The sequence below is a fragment of the Acomys minous genome (genome assembly GCF_964271855.1).
Source record: "Acomys minous genome assembly, chromosome: 13".
In the NCBI taxonomy this organism is placed as follows: Eukaryota; Metazoa; Chordata; class Mammalia; order Rodentia; family Muridae; genus Acomys; species Acomys minous.
In genome coordinates, this window is record NC_140495.1 from 95,406,369 (window position 1) to 95,432,651 (window position 26,283).

Below are 26,283 nucleotides of genomic sequence, written 5' to 3' on the forward strand. Positions count from 1 at the left end.
CATAAATTCTCATTCTCATCAACAGAATTACGCAAAAAGGAATGGGATGCCACTTCTGAAACTAGCTTGCTCATGTAAGCTGAAGGAAACTGGCTACCATGTAGGACTGGATGTACATGGGATGGCCATGTGTCATAGCAAGAGGCCACTTGAGACCCAGGTCAACAGCCCTGGGCATGTCAGACCTTCCGTCAGGCAAGAGAGTAAACCTGGAAGTTTGTGCACCCTTAGCAGATCTGTGATAGCAAAAGCTTGGGGTCATACCCGGGTTGCAGCTTTGAGAGACATTGAGCCAGAGATGCCCAGGTAAACTCTACTCAGGGCCCCGCCCCACAGAAAAGGAGAAGAATAAGTGTTATTGGGGACCCTGAAGCTGGAATAATCTGCTGCATGAGAAACACATAAGCAAAGCCCAGATCTGTGACGAGGGACATACTGCATGCTATCGTACAACCGCAAAATGAAATCTGTGCAATAAGGTGCTTAACTCCAGTTTCAACTATGCCTAGAAAGTAGATTGCTTTCTTTTAAGTGGATAATAAGCCAACAGAAAAAAAAATGCTTCATGCCTCTGCCTACATCCTGAATCAGGAGGAATATCTGTGGATATTTCCAAGAACTACCTAGTTATGCCAACATTGCCAATATGGGAGGGGCAAAGAGATCTAATGTTGCTAATGAAAGAGGCAACTAGAGAAAAGAAAGGGCTGTTAGCATTCTTATCTTTGCCCACCTCAATGATACCCTCATAATACTAATAAGTCTTTATTAGGTTTAGTGAGTCAAAGTTAAGGACTTATATAGCTGAAAATAGAAATTCTATACTTTCCTAGAGTAATATTGTATTATTCCTTTAGCTACCGCAGAAGGACTCTGTGGCTCATGGCTTTTGTCTTCTTTCTAGCTTGTCAATCAAAAATCATCTTCTAAAGACCGCTGGTCCAGGTGAGCAGCCAGGGATGTGCTGGATTCACGTCAGATCTACAAGGCCATGTGCACACAATCCTGCAAGATCTGTGGCCAAAATCTAGACATGGTTGCTTTTTTTTCTAAAATGGAAAGAGGGGAGGGAGAGGCACACATTCATGCATGCCCGTACACGTACAACAACAACAATAATAACAATAATAGAAACAATAATTATTATTATTCTTGTTATTATGGCAATTGAGGCATCTTCATATCCTGGCACACAGTGGGAATACTTTTTACCCTGCCAATCAGAGAGGTCCTTTAAGGGATTCTGGGGCCAGGAGTGCCTTAAATACCTGCCTGGCTGTCTATTAAATTACTGATTTAAGTAACATCAAAAACATGAAGAAACAGAACCTATACTATAAAGAAACAGGAAACAGAGCACACTGAAAAATTTAAAAGATATTACCATTTATGTGACTCATAAAATTTGCATTAGAAAAACATATTCAGCCCCCTTTCCCAGAACCTTCTTTTTGCTTGCCCCTAGAGTCCAGGATAGATATTTTACAACCCCAATACATTATTGCTGATGGCATATTCAACTTTTAGGAGCACAAAACACAATTCAACCACTCTCGCGCATATTCACTAGAAACAGAAAGGGGACAGACAATTCTACTTAAGACACAGTAACTTTGATGGCCTTTTGGTATTTCTAACCCATATATTTTGGAATAATTTGACAAGGACCAACCACTCCAACAGCCTTTTCAACTAAATTCCAGTAACCGGATACACACTATGGGATTAGCCCAAGACAAAACGACTGAATGTCCTAGTTGACAGTCTCTGTTTAGAACAGTGGTTCTTAACCCTTCTGATGCTGCGCCCCTTAATGCAGTTCCTCATGTTGAGGTGACCCCCCCCAAACCATAAAATTATTTTCATTTCTACTTCATAACTGTTATGTCACTCCTGTTATGAATCATAATGTAAATATCTATGGGTTTTTTTTTGGGGGGGGATGGTCTTAGGTGATCCATGTGAAAGGGTCACGTGACCTCCACACTCACTGGTTGAGAACTGTTGTTTAGAGACTCCTTCCCCGTAAGGCGCAGCCAATCATGCTGACTGGGACACATCCATCCCTTATTGTGCCTCCCTCTTTGAAAGGGTTGGACAGGGGGCGGGTACAGCCCTTTACCCACTCTCCTACCAAGAGAAGAGATGAAGAGGAGGAAGAAGGCAAGAAGAAGGGGAAGAGGAGGAGGAGAATGATAAGAAAGAGGAAGAGGAAAGAGAGGAGAAGGAAGAGGTAGATGAGAAAGGAGAGAGGAAGAGGAAGAGACGCAGGAACCAGAGGAGGAGAAAAAGGAAGAGAGACAGAAGAGGAGGAGCTGGCAGAGAAAGAAGTAAACAAAGTTTCAAATTAAAGAAGGAAAAATGTACAGAGACTGGTTTTTAAAGGAAGGGAAACTGGATATACGTTTAAAATAACCGCACCTTACACACTCAGTAGATACCAGGTTTTTGGCGATTGCACTGTGAGACAGGGGTAGGGAGTGACACGTGGGAGGCTGCAGGGTTGGACTTTGGCTCACTGAGGAGGGTGCTGTGGGCCACAGGCTCTGTCTCTTGACTCCACCATCCTCTCTGGTCCTCATTGAATTTTGTTATGGCTGATACAGAGATGCCCACTACAGCTTCTTTAATACCTCAAATGGCCGGAACAGAATGGATCTGAACGTGTCGGCTTCAGAGTCCAGAAATCTCAAACACAGATCAAAACCTTTGAACCTCACTTTGTAATCATCTCCCGGGCTAGATGAAGCCCTCCAGGAAGCCCAGCCTGTTTATCGGGGACTGTTTTCTCGGTTATTGTTTTTTTCAGACAATAGCCCAGTGACTCAGCCAATAAATGACTTATTAAGGGGCTCTTAACAGGTTGTCAAATACCGTAGCAGACTTCAAAAAGCTAGGATTAGTCCATAAAGAGCAGCGTGTACACCAAATATCTGCCAAAGGCCTAGGATAAGCCAGGTCCTAGTTTGGTTTTGATGCGCTTGGTGACTTAATTTGATATTTCTGGTGGAGTTCCACTCACCCATTTCCATGAAAAAAAAAATCAGATGCCAAAGACATGAGGCCAGTTGACCAGGACAGCATGGCGGCTGACCGACAGAGTCACCTTGTTTTTTTTTTTTTTGTTGTTGTTGTTGTTTGTTTTGTTTGTTTTTTTTTAAACCAGGGATCCACACTGAGGGTTTGTATTCTAACCTCAAATGAGAGAACACACATGTGAAATTATTGATCACCATTGCTTTAGGATTTGTGTTGGAATGACACAAGGATTTAGGGACCCCTTCCCACTAAGGTGCACCCAGTCGTCCTGTCCTTCCCCCTCTGAAAGGACGGGACTAGGGTACCAACCCTTTACCTACTGATAGCAACAGGAGGAGATTGAGGAAGCTTAGCCTCAGTCTACCTGGTTCCTACTCTACCCACTAGACTCAAGTTCCCTAACCAAATGCAGCTCATCTCAGAATTGTCATGCTGTTCCTTGTGTGTGCCTTCCTTTCTGCCCCAACCTCCCCCTTTTCATGGCATCCATCATAAGTCTTTACCACCAAAGCCCTCGTGTTTTGAGAAGTCCTTCTAGCATCACCCTCCTCCTCACTGATGCCTCCAGGACATCCAGCATCCGATGGCTCATTTGCTCCTTTTTCACATTGCAATCCCTGCGCCCTTCCTGTGCGCATAGTCAGACCTACTATGCGCAGCCCTACTACTCCCATGATCCCTGCCTTTGCTCCAGACTCTGAAAGCTGGTTTCTGAGAATGATAAGGGCTTTGATCTAAGTGACCACCCCACCCTCTTCCCTTCCTTCTGCCCCCCCTTTAAGCCAATAAGGTTCCCTCCAGCTTAATTACAGAAAAAGTCCAAATATGATAACATAATTAAAAGCTCTAGACACTGCAGGGTGGTGGTCCATGGGCCACATCTAGGCTAAACGGTCATCTTTTGTTTGGCCCACTGAGTGTGTCAAAAAGTGGACTGGTTGAATGGCCAGTGGCAATCACGCAAATATGGGTTTCTAGTTTCTCATAAAAAACAAAAATAGAAGATTTGGCAAAATTGAGACTATTCCTGCCTGGCCATTGACAGGTAGGGCCTGAGGAGCAATGGTTTATAACCACACATCAAGTGAGTCAGACAGCCCACAGTTCCCTGTTAAACATCATATTGTCCCTCAGATGTGTCTGCCTTCCCTGGCTGATGTCCCCCACTGGCCTGTGTGTGTGCACCACCGGTCCCTTTCCTCAGGACAGCCACGGAAGACTTCTTGGAAGAAGTGGCTTTTGGGAAATGGAAAGATGGAAGCGGTTGGAAGTTTCTGAAGCTGATGGAAGCTTCAACTCATTGGAGCGTCCCTCTCTGATGTCACTGTTTCTCTACTTGTAACCAGCACAGACGGAGGATTCTCTATCCAGACCTCAGAAGCAAGAAAAACCCAAGTTCCCATCCAGTCCTTGCTATTTTCCTCATAGATGAGGCTAGAAACCTGGAGCATTCACAGACATGCTCAAATTACCCTTTTGCAAAGTGGGGTCGGCATGAAAACCTTCTTCCTGGTCTTATTACCATTGTGAGATGTAAACAAAAGTTAGTGACTAAAACTGTCACCGGGAGTTTTAAGATTAAGTTTGATGACAGTGTTTTAGGCCTCAGTCTGGCAAGCATTTTCAGGAAAGGCTCAAGCACCAAATATTTTAGTCTCAGTGAGTCTCTGTCATAACTCCTCTGCAACTACAGTGTGATCGCTGTAAAGAGGCCTTTGTAAACATTGGGAGGGGCATGGTATGTACTGATAAAACTTTATTGATTTAACAAATAAGCAAACAGGTCATGGGACAGATTTTTTTTGCTTGTGGGCCTTAGTTTTTTCATCATTGCCACAGACAAGCAACGTAGTCAGCCCAAGAGATGTTTGATGGGTGTCTGGATGAGGAAAAGATGTCCCCACAGGGCATCTGTAGTATAACTGGGTCACTAGATTTGCAAGGTCACGTCCACTCCCATCATCCCACAGGAATGCTTTTCCTGCCTTCCCTTGCCAAGAGACATCGCACTCTTTCCTTGAACTCTCATTAGAACTCAGCTCAGAAGTGATCTCTTCCTTCCACAATGCCTTGACAGACCTTTCCAAGATGGCAGCCACCCATGTCAAAGGAACCTCTATTTTCTCTTCATCAGTCTGACACAGGACTCCATCACCATGACAGAGGGCTACTCCTTGACTTGGGGTAGTTTGATGAACCATACGTGAACTCCCGGCTCTCTGTATGTTCCCATGTTGGGTCCGTGCTAACTGAACTACACTCAGAGGGCACCTTGGAGGTATTAGGGCTGACACTCCTCTTCTGTGACACTGGACAACAAGTGAGGCCTAAGGAGCTTTGAAATTCTAAGTATGTGTCATTACCATAGACTCCTATAGGTATTAACCAGTTACCATTGTAACTACAGATTTCTAGATGTTCAAATAAATACCATGTCAATATTTAATAAAGGCTTTGCTATTTGGAGTTCTTAGTATATCCCAAAGTTATAAGGACTCAGAGGAAACTAATAAAATTGCTCACCCATCATCTTTGGAAGAATTAGGGAAAGCCTGGGGTTCAGTCTATGGTCTAAGTCTCATCTTTATGTGAACTTTAGCAAGCTACTTTTTCACTCTAAGCCCCACTCCTCGTGGGGGAGCTGGGTTCGAGTTTTACCTCTGCGGCTTGCCAGCTTGCTCTGTGTACTCAGTATGTTTCTGCCCAGAGCTGGACTCGCTGTGATCCTGCCCCTTGAGAGTCTATCAAGATGTCCAGAGAAATGAGACACGAGCCTTTCTCTTAAGGGACCTGAGCAATCAGCAATGCCAAGAGACCTCAGACTAGTCATGCCTAAACCTGGAAATGTCTGTTGATGGCAGCAAAACCAGAAAACGCACTTGACCAAATCGATCATTCCAACCAGGAAGGTCTGAGAGAACATTATTGTTAGCTTTCTCTACATCACTTTCCTTGGTCTGGCATTTGTAGACGCAATACAAAGGTCCAACCTGGACTTGACCAAAGTTAGGAAGCCATGTAATTAAAACACCAAGATTGAAATCATCTAGTTACCATTTCAAAAAGCACAAGGATATATTCACTTCATCCTATAGTATATGGCTACTTTGTTTTTTCTCCCAATTGTTCTCTGAGTTGAGTTCCAGTCACATAATAACAAGTCAAGGTTGGACCAAAGAGAACTCAGGATTCTGCCAAAAACCACCTGCGTCTGACTTTCCTCAGGGAGCTACAGCACATAAGGCTTCCTCATAGAGGCCAGGAAGTCATACGTATGTTTCCATACTTATAAGGGTATACTAGTACATAAGCTATTTTTCACTGATAATGTCTCTAGATTAATTGAGCTGTAGTTGGCACATAAAAATTATGTACTTACGGTGTAGACAGTAACAATTTGGTGCATGCATGCATATAAAATATTAATTAACATCTACCACCTCACATAGTCACCATTTGGGGATGGTGAGAACACTCAAAGTTGTCCTCTCTCTTAACATCCACACTCACTGTGCTGTCTGAGAACATCCCCAGACCTTAGCCATCTTCTGGCTGAGATTCTGTACCCCGTACGCATTTCCCCAACCCACCCACCATAAACACAGTTTTAAAGCATGTTCCTCAGGCAAGCAAAATGCCTCAATGAGTTGAGGCACTTCCTGCCAAGCCTGCCAACCTGACTTGGCTCCTGCAAGTTGTCCCCTGACCTGCCCATGCGCCCCCATGGCCCAAGACGTGCACAGCCACTTGCCATCAATCACAAAATAAAGAAATAAATGTAAAAATTAAAAAAAAAACCTGAAAATGCATAAACAAGCTTCTCCCTTAAGAATACACAGAATTAGTGCGACTGAAATATTTGCACTCAGCTCTTTGTCTCCGGTTAGTCTGTGTTCTTTTGTCCTGGTTAAATGTGCTTTAATTAGCAAATATCTGTAAATAATTTACTTGCTTTTCAAACACAGAAGAACAATGGGGTCAGTTTTCACATACATTTACCAAGCGTGTATCTGGAGCTTAAGCCAGACTCTCCCATTGTTCAATAACTGTATTAAGCTGCTTCCTTCTTGTTGCCCCCCCCCTTGGAGGTTGGGGGTAGTGGAGATAGAAACCCAAGTTCCAGTAACACCACCATGTCCTCCGGGACCCCAGAAGCCAAGCACACGAGGCTGTCCAGGTCAGGTTTGTTCAAGCCATAAAACCCCCCAACAACAACAACAAAAATAAGGAAGTATGTCAAGAGTAATCAACATGGAAGCAATTGTTCTAGAGTGAGGGTACCCATCCAACCCCTTCATCTCCTAAAACCCCGTACAGTGTGAGCCCCCCCCCCCCCAGACAGGATGGCACCGTGGGAACCACAGCACCTCATCTGGGCTCTGCAGGGGTTAAAACAGCACCGTGCATGCAGTGCAAAGCAAGATGTTAAATCAAATGAGAGTGACTGCTCCAGGACCAGAGGCATATTATTTTGAATAAGATTGAAAAGGCCAGAAAAAGCAATTCAAAAACATTTCAATTATGTATTTCCCAGAACTACATCTTTGAGCAACTAATGCAAATGCTACCACCACGATAAAACTTCTTCCAACATAAAAGCATATAAAACAGGTTGAGCCAGCATATACTTTATAGTTCATATGCATATTTTGGGCTATTAATAAAAAATGCAAAAATCTATGTATGCTTTACTCTCCGAAGCAATACAGTAATTATGATTAAGGGACATACAGCACCGAAAGAGCCAATTTATCTTCCTGGTGCACAGGAATATGCTATTGTGTAACTAAGCAACTAAAGACAAAATATGGTCTAATTAATTCATTCCTATGCTTATTTAAAAGACACAATTAGAACATTTTTATTTTCCAGCTTGCACAGTAGCTCAACATGCTTGAGGGTGTAGAAAGCAAAGCCTATTCGCAAAGACAAGAGTTTAATGTTTATGCCACGCATGGGTTTGGAACTGAGCAGTGGAGAATTGGTGGTTTCCCAGGCTAGGAGTCATGCGAAAAGGAGGATGGGGGAGGGGCTTAAGAGACTGGCTAGCAACACGTGGGCCTCCGCTGTCTGTTTTCTCAGGAGGGTACCAGTGAGTTTATATAGCATGCATGCACGCATACATGTTCATATGGGTGTTTGCACTTCAGTGTCTGAGTGTCCGTGGGTGTGTATCCGTGAGTGCGAAGTCTGGGTGTTGAATTCAGATGGTCTCCTTAGTCATTTTCACCTGTACTTTTTGAGACAGGGTCCTACAGTGAACCCAGAGATCATCCATTTGTTAGAGCAGCTGGCTAATCAACTCTAGGGATCCACCTGCCTTCAGCTCCCAACACTAGGATTACAGACACACCCTTGACCTCGGTTGCTGGATATCTTATCTTAATTCAAGTCCTCGTGTCTGCATTCCAGACACTTTGCCAATCCAGCCATCTCCTTGGAGGCACACATTTTAAAATGTGTTGTCAGTATGATGCTCAGGGTCCAGGATTTGCGTGGATAAGCATGAAGAGCCAAGACCTGGGATCTGATGTATAGAAATACAGCGAAGATTACAGCACACCCTAGAAAAGTCCCACGTTGCACAAGTGCTGGAGGGCAGAGCCTTCCAGAAAGAAAGAACCCATGACCACATCTCTTAGAGGGGAATGAATCTCTTAGGCAACAATCGATACATTTGTTTTAAATACCCCTAAAAGCAGAGCCACCAAGTAATCATTCGTTACAATATTATTCTAAGTAGATGGTGGCAAATATCCAACTGCCCTGCTATAAAAAATGACAAGCGAATGCATTTGATTCAAGCAATTATATGCTGGGTATCGGTTAAAACTAGACTTTGATAAATGAGCTCGAGTTGCATGTTACCAGATGCCACTATGAACAACGGCATACTTTATTAATAATTAATAACCAAGTATTTACATGCGTGGACTCTTGTACTTCATAAAACATAACATTTCCTGTGCATGGGCCTGACAGTTTAAATGCCAAGAGAGGTTTTAATTGCTTACAACATGGAGTCACTATTAAACACATGCCTTAGTTAAGGTCATCCACCTGAAAATCGTGCTACCCTTTGTGAGCTGCCAACCCAACTCAGCTGAAGCTTGACTCTTCTCACCAGAAGTCTAGGATTCACAGTTTGTCACTGCAAAGTCCCCAATTCTATCAAGCTGACTGTCGAAGAGCAGAAAAGTACCCAGAGAGACAGTCATGGCGGCTCTAGGATGAGCCCTCCATTTAAAACATTTGCTTATTTCTGTGGACAGTTTAGCCAACAACACCCATGCACATATTTTGGCACCCACTGGGATAGTGTGGTCACTGGTCTTAGTGGAAAAGAGAGAATATGTCATAGGGGTATGCTCACAGATCAGTGACCCTTCAATGGACCAAGCTAAATGAAACCAGGCTGCCAGCAAGAAAAAAAAATGTTACTAAAATTGTTTTACTTAGTTATTTGTTACTTATGTGTGAGCCTTTATGGATATATGTGCATCACCTGTGTGCAGGAGCCCACTGAGGTTAGAAGAAGGTATCAGATCCCCAAGAGCTAGAGTGACACATAGTTTGTGAGCTATCTGATGCGGATGCTAGGAACCAAACTCAGGTTATCTACAAGGACAGTGAACACTCTCAACTGCTAAGCCGTTTCTCCAGCCCCCGAAAAAGGCATTTTAAAGATATTTTTTTAAGTTCAAACTATGTGTCCGTGTGTGTGTGTGTGTGTGTGTGTGTGTGTGTGTGTGTGTGTGTACTTGAAGGACAGAAGAAGGTTGCAAATCTCCTGGATGTGAAGTTACAGATGTCTCATAGCCTTTGTAAAATAAATATATAATCTTAAACACCGAGCTATCTTTTCAGCCCCCAAAGGTTACTGTAATTTTATTGCTTAGTCATTCTGCTCTTAAAGAGTAACAGGGAAGAAGAGAGTACCGATAGCTGTGTTCTCACACCAAGAGAAAGCCCTGAGATGAGTCAGGTACAGGCAAGATGTAAAGTACCACTAGCTCACAGGCTCTTGAGAAGAGGATTCCTGCGCCAGGGTAGAAGAGGCTCTGGCACACAGTGGGTGTTCTGTAACTGTGTACACAACTCCAGCGCACAGTAGGTGTTCTGTAAATGTGTGTCTGGCAACTGAGAGCGTGCTTTCTACTTTTCCAGAACTATCACGAAACATCCAGAGAGATCCTTAGCTCGTTCTCATTTCAACTTCCGACTCAGGACAGCAGCAGCAAAAAGTCCTGATGGTATTTCTTTGAGCAGTATCTGGCAGTCGGGGTGGGGTAGTTTGTGAGGCCCCCCAAAGGGACCATTCCCTTCACCTTCTCTGTGTTTAAAGCTCAGTACACACTAATACACACAGATGGTATATTTTCAAATTTACAAGCATCATAGGGCATCTCTGAGTGTGACTGTGACAATATCTTTAAACATGTTGACCTCACCTCTTTATTAAGATCAATTAATTTCTGGAGAAAAAGGGACAGCTTGTCACGAGTTCCATTCACCCCCTTTATCTCCTACATGGCTGACACTGAGCAAGTAGTTTTTTTTTTTTTTTTTTTTTTTTTTTTTTTTTTTTTATGAACACAAGCTAGACAATATCTATATTGCCTGGGGCTTGGATCTCATCCATTCAAAATGCGCTTTAATGTAAATTTTCTTTATTCACAAAAGTAAGTGTCCTAGATTCAATATTAAAACATTCACATACATGTAAATGATGACACCATTCTAATATTTAATTATGTCATGTAATATGAGAGATCTTGCTCCATGCCAAGTAGGAAAGAGGAACAGGGTCTGGGGAAATAGTTCATAGGAAGAGCACGTGCTTAACAAGTGTGCAGTCTTGAGTTCAGTCCCCAGCACTGAAGAATGCAAACATTCCATCCTCTACATCAGCCTTATGGGCCAGAGGTCAGCAACGTTCTCTGTAAAAGATCAGGCCTGACAACAAATATTTCCACTGTCTTGGTCATATGGTAGCTATCGAAAGCATTAGCTGTGTTGTTCTAGCCAAAGAGCTTTAAATACTATATATAAAATCGATGAGTTTGGCTACATCCCAATAAAGCTTTATTTACAAAATGTTAGTGGGGCCGGGGTTGGCCTTCAAGTTATAGCTGGCTGACCCTTGTCACAGTCTACTGGAGTGGCCCCCAAGCAGTGCTTTAACTCTGACACTTGTTTTGTCCACGGTCAGAGATGTCCCATGGTCAGAGATGTCCCTTCATTTAGTTGTAAAGAATGACAAAGAATCGACAGGAGCCAGAGTAACCGCAGCCATCAGTGGCTGAGATCTCACAGGTACTGATCTAGATGCTGGGGAGCCACCACCATCAGTGGCTGAGTTTTTGTAAGCCCTGTGCTAGATGGTTGCCTCCCTCCCCCCCTTTTTTAAATCATCATAATTTCCGATTTCCTCAGTAGAATCAAAATTACCAATTCCATTGTACAAATGAAGAAAATGAATCTTGAGCATGGTAGAACATCACTTCAGGGCAGCAAGGTAAGTTAGCACAGCTCAGAAGTCTCTGCAAATCAGCTTCCTGACACTGACCAAGACTGAAGGGCTACGCAAACACAACAACAAGCCCAAACCAGATCCATCTGGATTCTGGAATGCATCTGCCTACCCCCAGATAGGATCAAATCAGGTAATCTCTTGAAAAATGTTGCTGGTCCAGTTGGTACCATCTTTCAGTAGCAAAACAGACATTCTTAAGAAGCCTGGCGTGGTAGTGCACGCCTTTAATCTCAGCACATGGGAGGCAGAGACAGGCGGATCACTGTGAGTTCGAGGCCAGCCTGGTCTATAATGCGAGTTCAGGACCGCCAAGATAACACAGAGAAACCCTGTCTCAAAACAAAACAAAACAAAAACAAAAACAAAACAAAACAAAAAAACAAAGAAAGTTAAAAAAAAAGAAAAGCCTTCTGTTCTGACGATGCAGCTAAAACCAACACACAGAAGAAAAATAACCTGGCTAGAAGGAACCAGAATCACCAGGGATTTTTAGCAAAGTAACCCAGGAGTTGCTGTTTCACAGAGAAAGGTCCCCAGTAATAGCTCAAATTCCTATGAGAAAAGCAAGACCAATATTAACAACAATGATCACAGCCCATGACTATTGATCTACCTACTGAGCATCAGCTTGGGTCGTATGCACTTTCCGTGTAGTAGCCCACCAAGTTTTTTTTTCTTTAAACAATCCTAGGAAGTAAATGCTGCGTGCCCATTTGCGGATGCAAACACTGAGGCACAGAATGTTTGAGAAATCGCCCAAGATAACGTCACTAGAGCGAGACTGCTGAGAATGTTTACTCTTCAAAGTTGTAGACCCATCTCCAACTGCCCTACGCTGCTTTCGGCAGAACGTGCATCTTTGGAGCCATTTCCGAGAGGGCCTCCGCTTAGTTTATCCTGGTTGGTGACAGCTAAACACTGTTAGCAAGCCTGAAAGCAAGCTGGAGTCTAAAACACCCAGGCGTGCTTGGTCTTGACTCAATGACATCATTAGCTTAACCTTCCCCGTTCCTAGTTCCAGGTCATCGACAGAGCTTCATGTCAAAACCCAAGCCTGCACATGCACGCGTTTTGAAAGTCAACTGCTGGTAGATTAAGCACTTGGCACTTTGAGAAGGAGCGTGGTCAGAAGTGGCCCAGGAACAGAAACAGTTACCCACCTACTCCGCCTCCTCTGAAGAGCTACTGGCCACAGGTGGGCCATTGGAGGTGATTACAGAAAAGACCACCTCCTTGCACACGGCGGGCCTGCTCTTTACACTCATGCTGACTTAAGGCGGCGTCTTGATTTGATCCAAAGAAATCCACAGAACATAAAAGTTATTATGATTTGCTATTGTTTATAAAATAACAATGTGCACATAATGTTCATAATGCTCATAACATTCTTATCCCGAGCCCTTTCACTTTTGAGTGTTTTTGAAGGCACTTTCCCCCCTATATAAAGTCTCGTCTTGATTCCCAAATAGTTCTCTCGTTCTTGCTGTTATTCCCATTTTGTGGGGAAGAGGAAACTGAGGTCCGGGGTTATGTAAGGTCGAACTGAGACCAAGTTGTAGAATCAAAACACGCCTCTTGTGTATGAGGCGTATGTGCATCCTTGTGTACAGGAGAGGGCATGCTTATGGAGGTCAGGAGCCAACCTCAGGTGTTAGTCTTGTGTTCACTGCTGTGCACTCTTTCACTGTAGCAACGCTAGGATTACTGCTGCCAGCTTAGGTGGGCTCTGAGGATTCAAACTGGGCTCCTTGTGCTTGCCCACTATATGCTTTATTAACCGAACCATCTACCCAACCCCAAATGAAGCTCTTTTTCAAATGCCTTTCCTCAGTGCAGGTTACCAGCACTGGAAATACCTGATGTGTGACGTCACTACCACTCTGGAAACCAATCGATAGCTAATTATTAATGACTATGAGAGTATTTTGTTACATAGCATCATCAGTTCGGATTACCTGAACCACGTAGAATTAAATAGTTTAAACCTCAATATCGGACCTTTGAGAGCCGATTTGAGCAGTCTCTCTTTAAAAATGAACAAGGGACTGCCCTCATTGGCGCATGCTTCTAGAATCTACTATGATGTGTTTACTTGTTTCAAGAATAGGTTTTATTGGAGGAGGCAAGCTTAAAGTTTAGGAAGAGTGGGTGACACTGGCTACCTTTGTCAAACACATGACCTTGTCATGTCCCTGTCCCCATCTATAAAATGGGTAGGCGTAGTCCTGCGTCACTCAGTCTCCCTGCAGTCATTGCAAAGATCTAGGTGGAATTAAAAAAAAAAAAAAAACCTTCTGCAAATCACAGTGAACCACACAGGGACGCTATTTCTAAACTCGCACAATGAGCATGTTCCTGCTTTTAGAACTGACGTCTTTACATTTCAAGAAACCAGAAAAAGACAGAATGACTCTTTTGAACAGAATACGGAGTCCTGGTTGTCCTTTTGAGATAGGTGCTGATGTCAGCTCAATCAAGAAATTATTAACCTCCATTTGGTTACTTAAAATAAACTCTACTGGCTGATTAAATGTTCTTAAACACCAAGAAAACATTCCCCTGCAGTTACCAATGGCAAAAGCATCCTTCAATACTATTTAAAATCAATAATAAAAACCATTTCAATGTATATAAACAAGTTAATGGAGTAGGCGAAAACAAAGCAAATGTCTTAATGAGAGGCCCTGTTGCCCCCTCTAGGCGCCTGCAGTAAATGCTGGTCGCTGACTCTCCTCCCCAGGAGCCTGGCTGCTGCTGCGCTGCTGCTAACGTCTGACTTAGGCCAAGGGGGAAATGACATCACCGGGGTGGAAAACCGATCCTGCACTGGGAAACTTTCTACCTGCTTTCCATTTGTCATAATTATTTTGCACAATGCAGCTTCCATTTGCATAATTTTGAGGCGTGTCATTATCTCAATTGAAAATTGTTTTAATATGGCTGAATAACTCACAATGACATCAGCCAAAGTCCTAATGAAATATACAAGTATAATCATACAGCTAATTACCAGCCGTGTTAGCATTAAAAAACAAATCATGCATAATATTAGACTATGTATAAGCAGCTGAGGATTATAAATAGAGCCGCCTCTCTCCACAAACCCCCTAGAGTTTACTTTTAAATGGCAAGATTAATTTTCTGAGGTATGGCTCATACAGTAGATACGAACTGCCTAGATCATTACAAACTCCCCATAAGGAACAATTAAAAAGAGATCCCTGTGTTTAAAAACGTATCTATTCATTGTCAACAGTTCTGACAGACAGATGGGATCGTCTGTGGCTTTTATTTTTAAATCAGAATTCGCCCTTTAGTTACATCAACAGAAATTGAACAGGACCTAGCGGGGTCAGTTCAGGGTCTTTTAAACAAATATTCCAATTTCAATTAAAACAAAAAAAAAAGAGTGACCACAAATATCCCATAAAACACTGAATGGTTTCCTCCTGGGTTTAGTCCGAAGTCTGTTAGGCACCAGTTCTTTTCTGGATATTTAATCCTTCCCTTCTCCAGATCACAGGCCATGTTGAAGTAATAAATTTGAAAAGCAAATAATAAGAAATCAGGAAGGGGGAGGGAGAAGGAAGACAGCTGCGCAGGAAAGTTGGGTCGGGGGAGGGGCCTGAGCCGGGGGCGGGGGAACCGGGGGGGGGGGCGCGGGAGGCGCTCAACCTGTTGGTGGGCTGCAGGGGTCCCACTCTGCAACCACACCACCTAAGTCTGGCGGCAGGCGGAGCCCGGGAAACCGAACGCTTAAACCCTGGGCTTGTCCGGGAGGGCGGGGGAGGGGTGTGTGCGAGGAGGAGGGCGGAGCTTATTTCCGAAAAGGCAGATTCCTGGGCCGAGGTTCTGACGAACTCCCTTAATTAACCAGCCGCGGACCACTGAGGGGGTAATTCGATCCCGGGGAGAGGGAGTGAGCTAGCGAGGCCAAAAGTGCAATCAACTCCATCAGCTCCAGGAATTTCTGCCTGGGCTGGCAGCTCCCGGCCCCCGAGGAGTTCAGCACCAAACCATTCATTTAACAACAGACCTACCTCGAAAGCTCGCGAGCCTGGCGCCGAGCTAGCTGCCCTCAAAAGTCTCAGTTTGATCACCCTGCTCTGTCTCGGGAGACACAAAGCCTTGCGGGGGGCGGGGGGGGCGTGCGCCCTCCCTCCCGCCGCGCCCTGGGCGCAGACTCCCCAAAATAGTTCCCGGGTGTGTATATGTGTGGTGTAAGGGGGTAGTGACCGCGCCACCGAGCTCGGCCCTCGGACCCGGGGAGCCCGCAAAGTGGCGGTCACACCCGCAGTGACAGACCCTAAGGGAGGTGGCCCGGAGGCAGCTCCGCGGGGTCCTCTCCGCATCTACCCCACGCGCAGCCCCGCACCGCACCGCAGAGGCCCCTGCACCCGGCCCCACACCCTCCTGGAAGACGTCCACTTCGCGTGGAGTCACTAGAAACCAGAACATCAAATGGTTCCGGGAGGTGGGGGGAGTGGGCGCGAGGTAGTTCTTAATGCCGAACGTGTTTGTGCTGGTTACACGACCGCTTTGAAATCCGCCCGGGCAGATGCGCAAGTTATTTGAATGTATTATCCCAGTACCTGTCATTTATCACTTCAGTCAACACGCCTTTGCCAACTCAATCGCTTTTGATCTCATTCTGCCTCCGTTTCGTAATTTCCGCCCTCTTAAACATATCAAATACTTAAAAGAAAAAAAAAATAAAAACGCGAACAATATCGAAACCCACCAAAAGATATCTACCCTGACCAGGAGCCAAGGCATGAAGGTAAAACTAAAAACTATTAAAAAAAAAAGAAAGAAAGAAAAAGAAAAAAGGAAAAAAAAGAAAAAATTATATTAAAGCGTAGAATATTAATCTTCAAGCGGAGGTAACACACACACACACACACACACACACACACACACACACACACACACACACACACACCTGGAACAAAACCCTTCTCGACAAGTTATTTGATCTTGACTAAAATCCGCAGTTGGAAGGTCTTTGTAAAGCTGACAGCCAAACTCTGACAATGGTAAAATACTCCAGCCCCAGTTAGTGGCGCTACCCCTTTAAAAAACGAGCGGATCCTGCTCACCGCAGAACTGAATACAGTATTTTCAAGCTTGCCTTATAATACGCATTACTGGAGGTGGGGGGGGGTGGATAATGAAGAAGGAAGAGAGGGAGAGATAGGTTTACCACCTCGCCATGGTCGCTATTTCTGCCCTGGGGAGTGTCTTCGGGGAGGAAATAAAGTTTCGAGCTGGATAAAAGTTGCCGGCTGGTCCTTTCTTCCCACAACAGCTGGAGCTCCGCTATGCAAATCGGATCCTTTGGCGTACATCTTACAAAGAAAAAGTCGCCAAGGGACAAGATTCTTGGTTTGCCTTCAAGGTGGAATTGAAAAGCCTTATAGAAAATATAAGGTCCGTGCAAGCCACACGGTGAGCCGACCCACTGCAGGGGGAGAGAAAGGGAGAAAAAAAAAAAAAAAAGCACCACGTAAATAATGTAGCCATCAAGCACAAATATCTATTCCCAGGAACATTCACACAAGACAGCCAGACTCTCAATACAGACCGGCCCACGGATAGAACGCTGGGTGAAAAAAAAATTACAAAACCCACTAATTTCCTACCAAAAAAAAAAAAAAAAAAAAAAAAAAAAGCCGCCCGGGTCCCCACCACTCCTCCCCAGTTCCCCATATGAGGCGATAAAATTACATTATGTAGGTATGATCAGCGCAGGGATTTTTAAAAAAACAATAAAAATGATTTTTTGGGGGGATGCAGAGGGTAAAAGTTTGGTGAAAAGTTTGTGGGGGGTGTGGGGGGGTGTGGGGGGTGGGTGAGCTGGGGGGCTGGGGGGTGCCGGGGGGCGCCGGGAGCGCAGGAGCGGAGGAGAGCGAAATACCTGGAGTGAGTTGGGCTCCATCTCGACGTTCTGAATTGATTGAACTCAACATTCTCTCCAAACTTGTTGGCTTGAATGGATTGCATCAGGTCCTGGCAGGGGAAAGCATTCTCGGCTTGCAGCAGGCGTGATGTCTCAATATAAAACTAAGCTCTCGCCTTCTCCTCAGCACCAAAATGATTGAAATTATATCCTAATATTTCTTAGGCAACTCAATTTTCATCTTCTGTCAAAAATATGTGGCTTTGCTGCCAAAGATAGGTTGATCAAATTAGAAATAGGGAGCAAGGCTGCGTCCGAGCTCGGCGGGAAGCGAATGGATCAAGACAAAAAAAATATACAGAAAGGCGTAAAAAAAAGAAACACACCCTCAAACCAAGTAATGAGGATAGCTTTTTCTTCCTAGCGCCTCAAATCTGTGGATAACGTCAGCTGAGATTTTTGGAGTAGACCAAAGCTCTCGAGCTGCGTTGTGCATCTGACAGGACCTGCTTGTATATGTCTAATATAAAGAACATTTCCTGCAGAGATTCCGGGGCGCCGCTCCTCTTTCTAATGCTCCTTAGCAGATTTGCTGTTATTAGACATGTAGATTTGTTTGATAGTTAAATTACGCTTCCTCACTGCCATGTTTGAGAGAACTAATCTGTTAAATTATCTTCTGATGCCTATTTACACGGGAAGGAAAAGTGGGTTATCGATTATATAAACATATAAATATTAATGCATTTGTTCGCTTCGCAAAAAAAAATACTCAGCACTAAAAAAAAAAAAGGAAGAAGAGCAGAAAGACAAGTGAGCAGTGCACACACGTCTCGTGATTTTGCAACAATATTGAACGGACAGCAACTGCATTTAGGGAAAGGAACAATAAACCGTGCATGATAAATCAATACATGCGAGCCGCGAGTCTGCTCGGAATATGAATTCGGGCTCCGGGTTCTGCGTGTGCATTCTTTAATTTTGAAGTATATACACTCGTACGTGTTTACAATGCTGATGGACGCCAAGGGCTCTCTCAAATGATAATGTGTTTATATAACCCGGCGCTACAGGAATAATATACCGACTCCTACCCCACCCCCACCCCTCCCTATGACACCCCCCCCGCCAAAAAAAGGGAGGGGGCTCTTCCTCGGTAATAGTTTGAAACTGAAAAAATAATCCATTTGCAAACTAGTTAAATACTAGCAGAAATTAAGCTGTTGGGAGCGGTGTGTGTGTGTGTGTGTGTGTAGGGGGGGTTACACATCGTAAGACAATAAAGGTTTTAAATGTGTATATTTATTGTTCTGGGGCCCTGGAGCATTGAGCGGTTTGCATGCACGGCTATTATGCAAACAGAGAAACTTGAGAGCGACTGAACAAGGAGCAGGCAGAGACTGCAAAGCCCTCGCTCGCTGCTACCCAGCTGCCGGTCCTCCGCCTGGCTCGCTTGCATTTTCGCAGCGTTGATGTAAAATGGTGTACTCGCTTCCCCCACCCCTTCCCGGCTCTCCTCCCACTCTTTCCAGCAGCCCCCCCTCCACCCCCCTGCGATTTTATTATATTGGCACCAATCTTTCCAGAGTGGGTCTGGCAGGCTAAAAAAGTAAACATGTACTATATGGGGGATAAGGTTTGTATAGTACGACAGTTGAAACTCGATACGCGATAAAATTACAGGATGTTGAAATTACTAGCAAGCTATTTTTAACGCTTTCGCAACGTTTCACCTCTACTCGCAGCATCGAGTTGAGACAGGATTACTTTAATGAAAATTATATTCACATGGCTGAAGTTAATACACCCAGCAGAGCACAAACGCCTCGTCTTCGGTGATCTGGCGGTGGAAGGACCCTCCGTGTGTGTTTTGACGCTTTTTTTCCATAACGTCTGCCTCCGCTGCAGTAAGAATTAGGGCACTTAACATTATCTAAACCACATTTTTGATTCAGAACATGGGGAAGTCATAAAAAGGCAAGATCTATCTTGTTTCTATACACACAGAGATAAACGAAAGAAAATGGCAGATCCTCCAATTACAATAAGTAATAAAAGCCCATGCCAAAAAGCCCGTATTCTGGAAGCTGTCGAAAAGCTATTTTAATAATTTAAAGTAATATTCCAACTCTGCACTGTGGGGGAGAACAGTGTACCAATTTACAGTCTCCCATCTTTTGCATTAGCCAAATTATGACTTGCACATCACTCCTTAATTATCTTCCTTGAAATTTCATCTGATCTTACCATTTCATAAACATGGGTTAGAGAGAGAAATTACAGCCCTTTCGCCCTCTCTTTTTAACTTTATGGAGCACACTGCAGACGTTTGATTAGAATAACCCATTTTGTTCATTTTTAACATATGAATGGGCTTGACTGAAGGGCGTTTTACATATTTAAAAAAATATTCATGAGATGCCTCAGGGTTTCTGTTAGCCTCTGTCCTGTTAGTGTAAATATATACATCCAATTCAAGAGATGATATATTAAAAAAAATAAAACCCTTGAGTTGCTGTATTTTGACAAGATTTTCTTTGAGATCAACTGTGAGTCAGTTTCCTGCCTGACCAAGGCGGCTGCATTTATGCAGGAAACCTCGACACAGTGCCTGAGGGCATCCCTGGATTGTGTATTAAACCTCTCTTAAAAACACACAGCTTTCCACAGCATTTGAGCAACTTGGGTAGTCTTTAAGTGTCTGTAAATGACTTCACCTAATTAGAACCCTTCTTCTGTGTCTCTTGAAGGCAGGCACTGCACTAGGCTGCACACTGCTTAATTTTCCCTGATAACGGCTTTCCAAACCTAGCTCTGAATATTTCTGAATATTTGCATTTTTATAATCAGATTCATGCTAAATCTCCAAACTGAATCTCGCCCCCCCCACCCCCTTCCTCCAGCACCATGGGCCCCACTCCCATGAACATAATAAATCTACTAAATCAATGCTCTATCCAATACTGAGACAGGCTTTTAAAATTACAGATCACAGTGTTAGTGCTCCCCCCCCCCCAGAAAAATCTCTCTGTTTTACCTCTTTAATGTGATGTCTGATAGACACCTGTAAATTATCTGTGTAGCAACTATCCATACAAAGAAAGTTTCAATTAAGATAAGAAGATTGTATTGAAACAGTTCTTTGAAGTAATGTAGTTAATAGCCTGTTTGATTTCTGCTTGTGAGAGAGTAATAACGTGGATTCAGGCTCCATCAATCACAGAGCAGATGTAAGACTCGAGACACCGACACCCAGGGGACTAGAGGCAAACTCCTGCAGTGCAGGGTCCCTGGGCTAATGTAAAGTAAATACTCATAAACAGATTGAATGTTGTAAGAAGACAATCCATTCAAGACAGTTATAATCATGAAAGCAACTGCTTTATTTATCTATAAAAAAGGCTTGTAGCAGGGACCGGCTGGGCTTAAGAGGAGAAGGGCGGAGAAGTGTATGTTTACATGAACCACTATTTCTTCTTCTTCTTCTTCTTCTTCTTCTTCTTCTTCTTCTTCTTCTTCTTCTTCTTGTACTGAAACACAGTAACCTCCACCCACACATCTGTATTCCTGCTGTTTTTATGAGCTCCCAATTCAACTAAGTTACCTGGTATATTTAAAAGGCTTAAAAATTAAACACACACACACACACACACACACACACACACACACACACACACCATACCCTGGGCCTCAAGGGGCTGGGGGGGGGGGGGCGGGCAGAGACACATTATTCAGTGAGTGTGTGAGTCGTTCCATAAGGGATCAGAAGGATTAGGTTAGCTGCAAAACCCAGCAGTGACATAATTAGGCAGCTCGGGCTATAATAAACAGGATCATAAAAAAAAAAAAAGTACAGTTTGAAGAAAGAAGGCGTCCATTTCGAAACCTCCAATCGCTCCACTCACCTCTGATCCTCCCTTCCCCCAAATTGCAAAAGGCAACTGAAGCATTTTTGACCTTGGCTACAATAATACTTCATGTTTTAGCACTTTAGTCAGCATTTTATCTACTAATTGCTACACACTACCGCATGTGGCTCGAATCTGCCACTGCAGCTTGCTTTCATTGGTGAGCGAATTGCTTGATAAAAACTGGGAACTCAACCTGGCTATTTCCTTTCTGGCTCCCCCTCGGGGCCCCCACCTCCTCCATTTTTTTTCTTTCTCTTACAGCCAGAGGACACTATTTTTTCTTTTAAAAAAAAAAAAAAAAACCAAGCGGATGAAAACAGGGGAGGTGGATGGAACCCTAATGTCCTTCCACAGGGCAGGGTTTGGGTGAGAAGAGCGTGGTAGGGAGCACGCGAGAAGGAGTGGGGAGTGGAGCAAAGCAAGGAGGCGGATCCAGGCCTACTGAAAGACCTGATGCCAGGTGACACTGAATCCCCGGACCTTGGCTTGTCCTGGGCACGATGACAGTCACAGGGGTTCCAGCTGCCCACCTTGGGGGCTCGCTCCTACTTGATTGGCCAAGAAGTGGGGATCCAGAGGTAAGCCCTAACCGCGTGGATTGCATAGTGACTTAAAGTCAGCGCGGTGTGATGGTCAGCCACCGCCTGGCCCATCCCCCTGCCAAGGCTGGCGCCAGGACGAGACGGAGCTGGTTCGTGATCGTCAGAAGGCGGCCTCCAGCAGAGCGGGCTCGCCGGGCTGTGCAACAAGTCTACGGTTAGGATGATAAACAGGGTTATACGGGTCAATGCTTTCCCGGAGACCTCTAGTGGTCAAAGGTTGAGCTACATCTTAAATCTAGGATTCCTAGCTGCAGCAGCGGTCTTCTGGGCTGGGGTCAGATGCCATCCCTGAACCAGGCTGGAGAGAGGTTCCTGAATATATTTTCAATGGGACACAGGAATGACGCAGGAAACTTGGAGAAAGGCATCCTTGGGCAAAGGTCACATGATGGTCTTTACGGACACGGGAAGCCCCAAAGTCCCTTCTTACCTCTGACGAATCCCTTATTTTCAAGGAAACTGAGTTAAACATGCCAATCTTTTCTAGTCCTAGGATCAATGCCAAGTCCGTTTTCCCTAATTTGTTGGTAAGCTAACCTTGAGTTCTAACATACCTTAATCATCCAAACACTTCTTAATTTCAACCACCCACCAGGTTTCAATGCCTCTGACATTCATGACTTACTTAGCATACCAACGCCAAACTTCTTTTTAAAAATGTTGCCTGCTCTGCATATTAGCATACATGACTTTAAAAACTGACTCACAATCTCCTTTTGTTCTGGGATGTCACACCACTCCATCTCGAAAGGCGGAGAGCTGCCAGAAACGGTGGTGGTAACTCACAGACCTCACTCTTTTTTTTTTAAGATTTATTTATTTTATTTGTTGCATATGAGTGCTTTATCTGCAGAAGAGGGCATCAGATCACATTACAGATAGTTGTGAGCCACCATGTGGTTGCTGGGAATTGAACTCAGGACCTCTGGAAGAGCAGGCAGCTCTCTTAACCACTGAGCCATCTCTCCAGCCCACAGACCCTACTCTTTAGAGTCATCTGAAACCCACCTGGCTAGGGCTGTCCTGGTACTTCAGAGATCTGCCTGTCTCTTCCTTCCAAGTGCTGGTATTAAAGGCACGAGCCACTGTATCTGACCTCAGTGAGATTTTTTTTTAAATCCTAGAATAATTATCTAAGATTATACTGAAAATAGAAGTCCCAGGCACCTGAGGCTATCAAACAATCTACACACACACACACACACACACACACACACACACACACACACACACACTGAGCATCTTTGTGCTACTCAGAACGGGGACAAAAGCAACTGTACATTTCCTATAGAAATTCGCTTTGTGTGGCTTCAAAGGGACATTAATGGTGCCTTGAATTTGGCTATTTACAACTTGGATTAATTTGACAAGCACTAAGCAACTTCTTACGTCCAGTCACAGCGTGTTTGGTAGCTGAGTCACCACCCTGAAAGTCAAGGAATGATTCTTCACCTATTTTCTGTGTCTCTGCGCCCATTGCTATAATTATGTGCCAGAAGAAAAGCCCAATTCTGACTTGGCTGAAGTCTCTTAGATAATTGTGGCACAATTATCTAGACTGGTCATCTGTACACGGTGCACCCATGCTGGGTTGTCAACCAAACCCATGAGTGTACCCACTTGATGGATTCTTGATGGAATGGTGGCTGTAAGAGACTCAGGATTTAGAGGCCAGTGTGAGAGCTAAGCAACTGGGTACTTGCCTTTGAAGGATAACCTTGCCTCCACTTATTCTTGGCCTCTGTGTTTCCTATAGGCAGGATGTGAGACCCTTTGCTCCACCACGCCCTGTCTGTTTGCTAAGACCTTTGGCTTCACTTCAGGACCGAAGAAGTGACAGGAGTTTTGTGACCTTGAACTGAGACCTGCAAAATTGAGCTCAAATCTTTCTCCCTTCCAACTCCCCTCAAGCGTTTGTCCCATGCACTCACTTAGCATGTGAAGGGCAAAGGTTAAGTTGGTAGACTGTGATGGGTAATGTTAGGTGATGACTGGCTCATGGGGTGCCCACATTCATGGGCAAACGTTATCTTGGGTGAGTTTGGAAGGATGTTACTGAGTAGACTGAATAAAGTGGACTGTGTTCTCTAATACGGATGGGGAGACAGTCAAAGGCGCCATTAGCACAAACAGGTTGAGGAAGGGCAACACCCCCATCTGACTTGAGCTGAGAATTTGGTCTTCTGAGGCCTTCAGAGTGAACCCAAAACATTGGCTCCCGTGGTCTGAGGCCCTTTGCTCTCAGACTGGGCAGTACACTCTAGCTCCTCTGGGCTTTCTGTTTACTCACTTCAGGTCTCAAGACTTCTTAGCGTCCATCAGCACCATGTACACTGGTGCTTTATAATAAATGAGAGCACACACACACACACACACACACACACACACACACACACACAGAGGCCCACACACTCACATGTACTTTTGGTTTTCTTCCCCTGGAGACTCTTGACTAATCTGCAAATTAAACTTAAAAGTATGGCCAAATCTGTTTCCAATTATTTTGTGACTGGAACAAAAATTGAGGAAAATACTTGAAACCTATCATTTAATATCAGTAAGAAGTTGCTTATATTACTAAAAAAAAAAAAGAATGAAATTCAAACATGCATATCTATCTATCTATCTATCTATCTATCTATCTATCTATCTATTTATCTTCTGTTTTACTCTTTAGGAGAAATAAAAATGTCAACCAGCATTCATTTTGAGATGATGGCCATGGGTGGAGTTAAGTAAACATGCACAAAAGATAGTGAGAATAAACCGCTGTGTGTAGTGAGCAGAATTGCTAATTAGGCTACTATTTGGGTCTTTCATGTCAGCAAAATGTGATGTAGTAGTACTTGCTCCACTGATGTAATAAGATGTCTGACAAAGGAAAAAAAAATAGCCTTCTAAGGGAAGAAAGCCTTATCATCGTTGTCATCATCGTTGCTTTGGCTTACAGTTTGAAGGGATGTGGTTCATTTCAACTGCCAAGGCAAGGAGGCAGGAGTGTAAGGCAGCTGACCACATTGCCTCTGCAGACTTAAAGCAAAGACCAGGCACAAAAATGGGGCTGGCCTGTTAACCCTCAAGGTCCACCCACAGGGACTCACTTCCTCTAGTGAGGCTCCCCCTCCTAAAGGGTCCACAACCATCCCAACTGGGGACCAAGCATTCAAGTGCATGAGCCCATGGGAGACATTTCACATTCAAATCACAACAATGTATTGCAGACTTATGCCTCCCATGTATGTATACAATTAGATATAAGCATGTAGATCTCTATATCTATATAGCATGTGCACGTATATATGTATATAAATACATTTTTATATACACACAAACACATGCACACTTTTTGGGGGTAAAGAATGAACTAGTTGTTCAATGCTTAGAAGCCCACCGCTGCCTAAACATGGCCTTGAACAAGAGTTGCGGTTCCCCATTCCATTGTAAGAGTCAGCTTCCTGTGACCCATCACCTCTCTCATACCGTCCTCAGTCTACAGACATGCTTTATCGTTTGAAAATGGGGTCAAGGTACATTTGGAGACTAGTGGTGTGTGACACATTGATAGTGGTGTGAAATTTCAATTTTGGTGTCCAGAAATAAACTGGGAGGCGGCCATGCTTGTGTACTTCTGTAGTGTCTGTGGCCATTTCGGTACTGATGTGGCATGGAGCGTAACTATGATGGAGACCGAATGTTCTTCAGAGTCTTTGCCCTCTGTTGTAGAGGCTGGTGGACCCTGTTCAAGGGTGCAGCGGCATGTTTCTAGGCTAGGAAGACGTGGCGCCCAGCGGTATTCCTTGTCAAGAGCTCTAGAAAAAAAAATATCTTCTTGGTACACAGAGGTGGTAAATACCCATGGTTCTGCGTGATGCTGAACACCAAGGACCTTGCTAATGCCACCAAAGACATAAGAACAGAGCGCTCCTTGAGTTTCCTTCTACCCGGTGGACGACAGTGTCTTTCCTCCTTAATGCTTGTCCTAAAGCGCTGTATAATTTTGTTGGGCATTGTTAAATATTTACTGAGTTTTCGCGTCCAATGCGGCTCAGTTACTGCATGTGTGAAGGGACCCTTCGGAATAAAAGGTGCTATATAAATAGAGGGTTATTTTATGAATTGTTGCAAGTTGCAACATGGAAATGTGGCAATTCACTAATGTTAGATCAGCCTGTGTATCTGGGAATGGTCATGTATCACCCTGCCGTGGTTGAATCTAACACCATTTATATCTTATTTTTTTAAAAAAATGTCCAATCAATTTTTTTTTTTAATGAGGAAAAGCAGTAGGAAGAGAGG

At 44.1% G+C, this 26,283-nt stretch overlaps 1 protein-coding gene and 1 long non-coding RNA gene across 2 annotated transcripts in view; one reads left to right on the forward strand and one right to left on the reverse strand.

The window, feature by feature from the left end:
- Nucleotides 1-17,648, reverse strand: part of ARID5B (AT-rich interaction domain 5B) — a 178,039-nt gene extending 160,391 nt beyond the window's left edge. The window contains exons 1-2 of the mRNA XM_084753336.1: nucleotides 17,493-17,648; nucleotides 16,782-17,036 (exon numbers count right to left, since the gene is read on the reverse strand). Of these exons, the coding sequence (XP_084609462.1) occupies nucleotides 16,782-17,036; nucleotides 17,493-17,513 (276 nt within the window). The 5' untranslated portion in view covers nucleotides 17,514-17,648. The remainder of the gene's footprint in view (nucleotides 1-16,781; nucleotides 17,037-17,492) is intronic.
- LOC311581248 lies at nucleotides 1,813-10,626 on the forward strand. The gene is made up of 2 exons (XR_014773712.1): nucleotides 1,813-3,140; nucleotides 10,589-10,626. It is a non-coding gene; the product is annotated as an uncharacterized lncRNA (long non-coding RNA).
- Nucleotides 17,649-26,283: the final 8,635 nt, after the last annotated feature.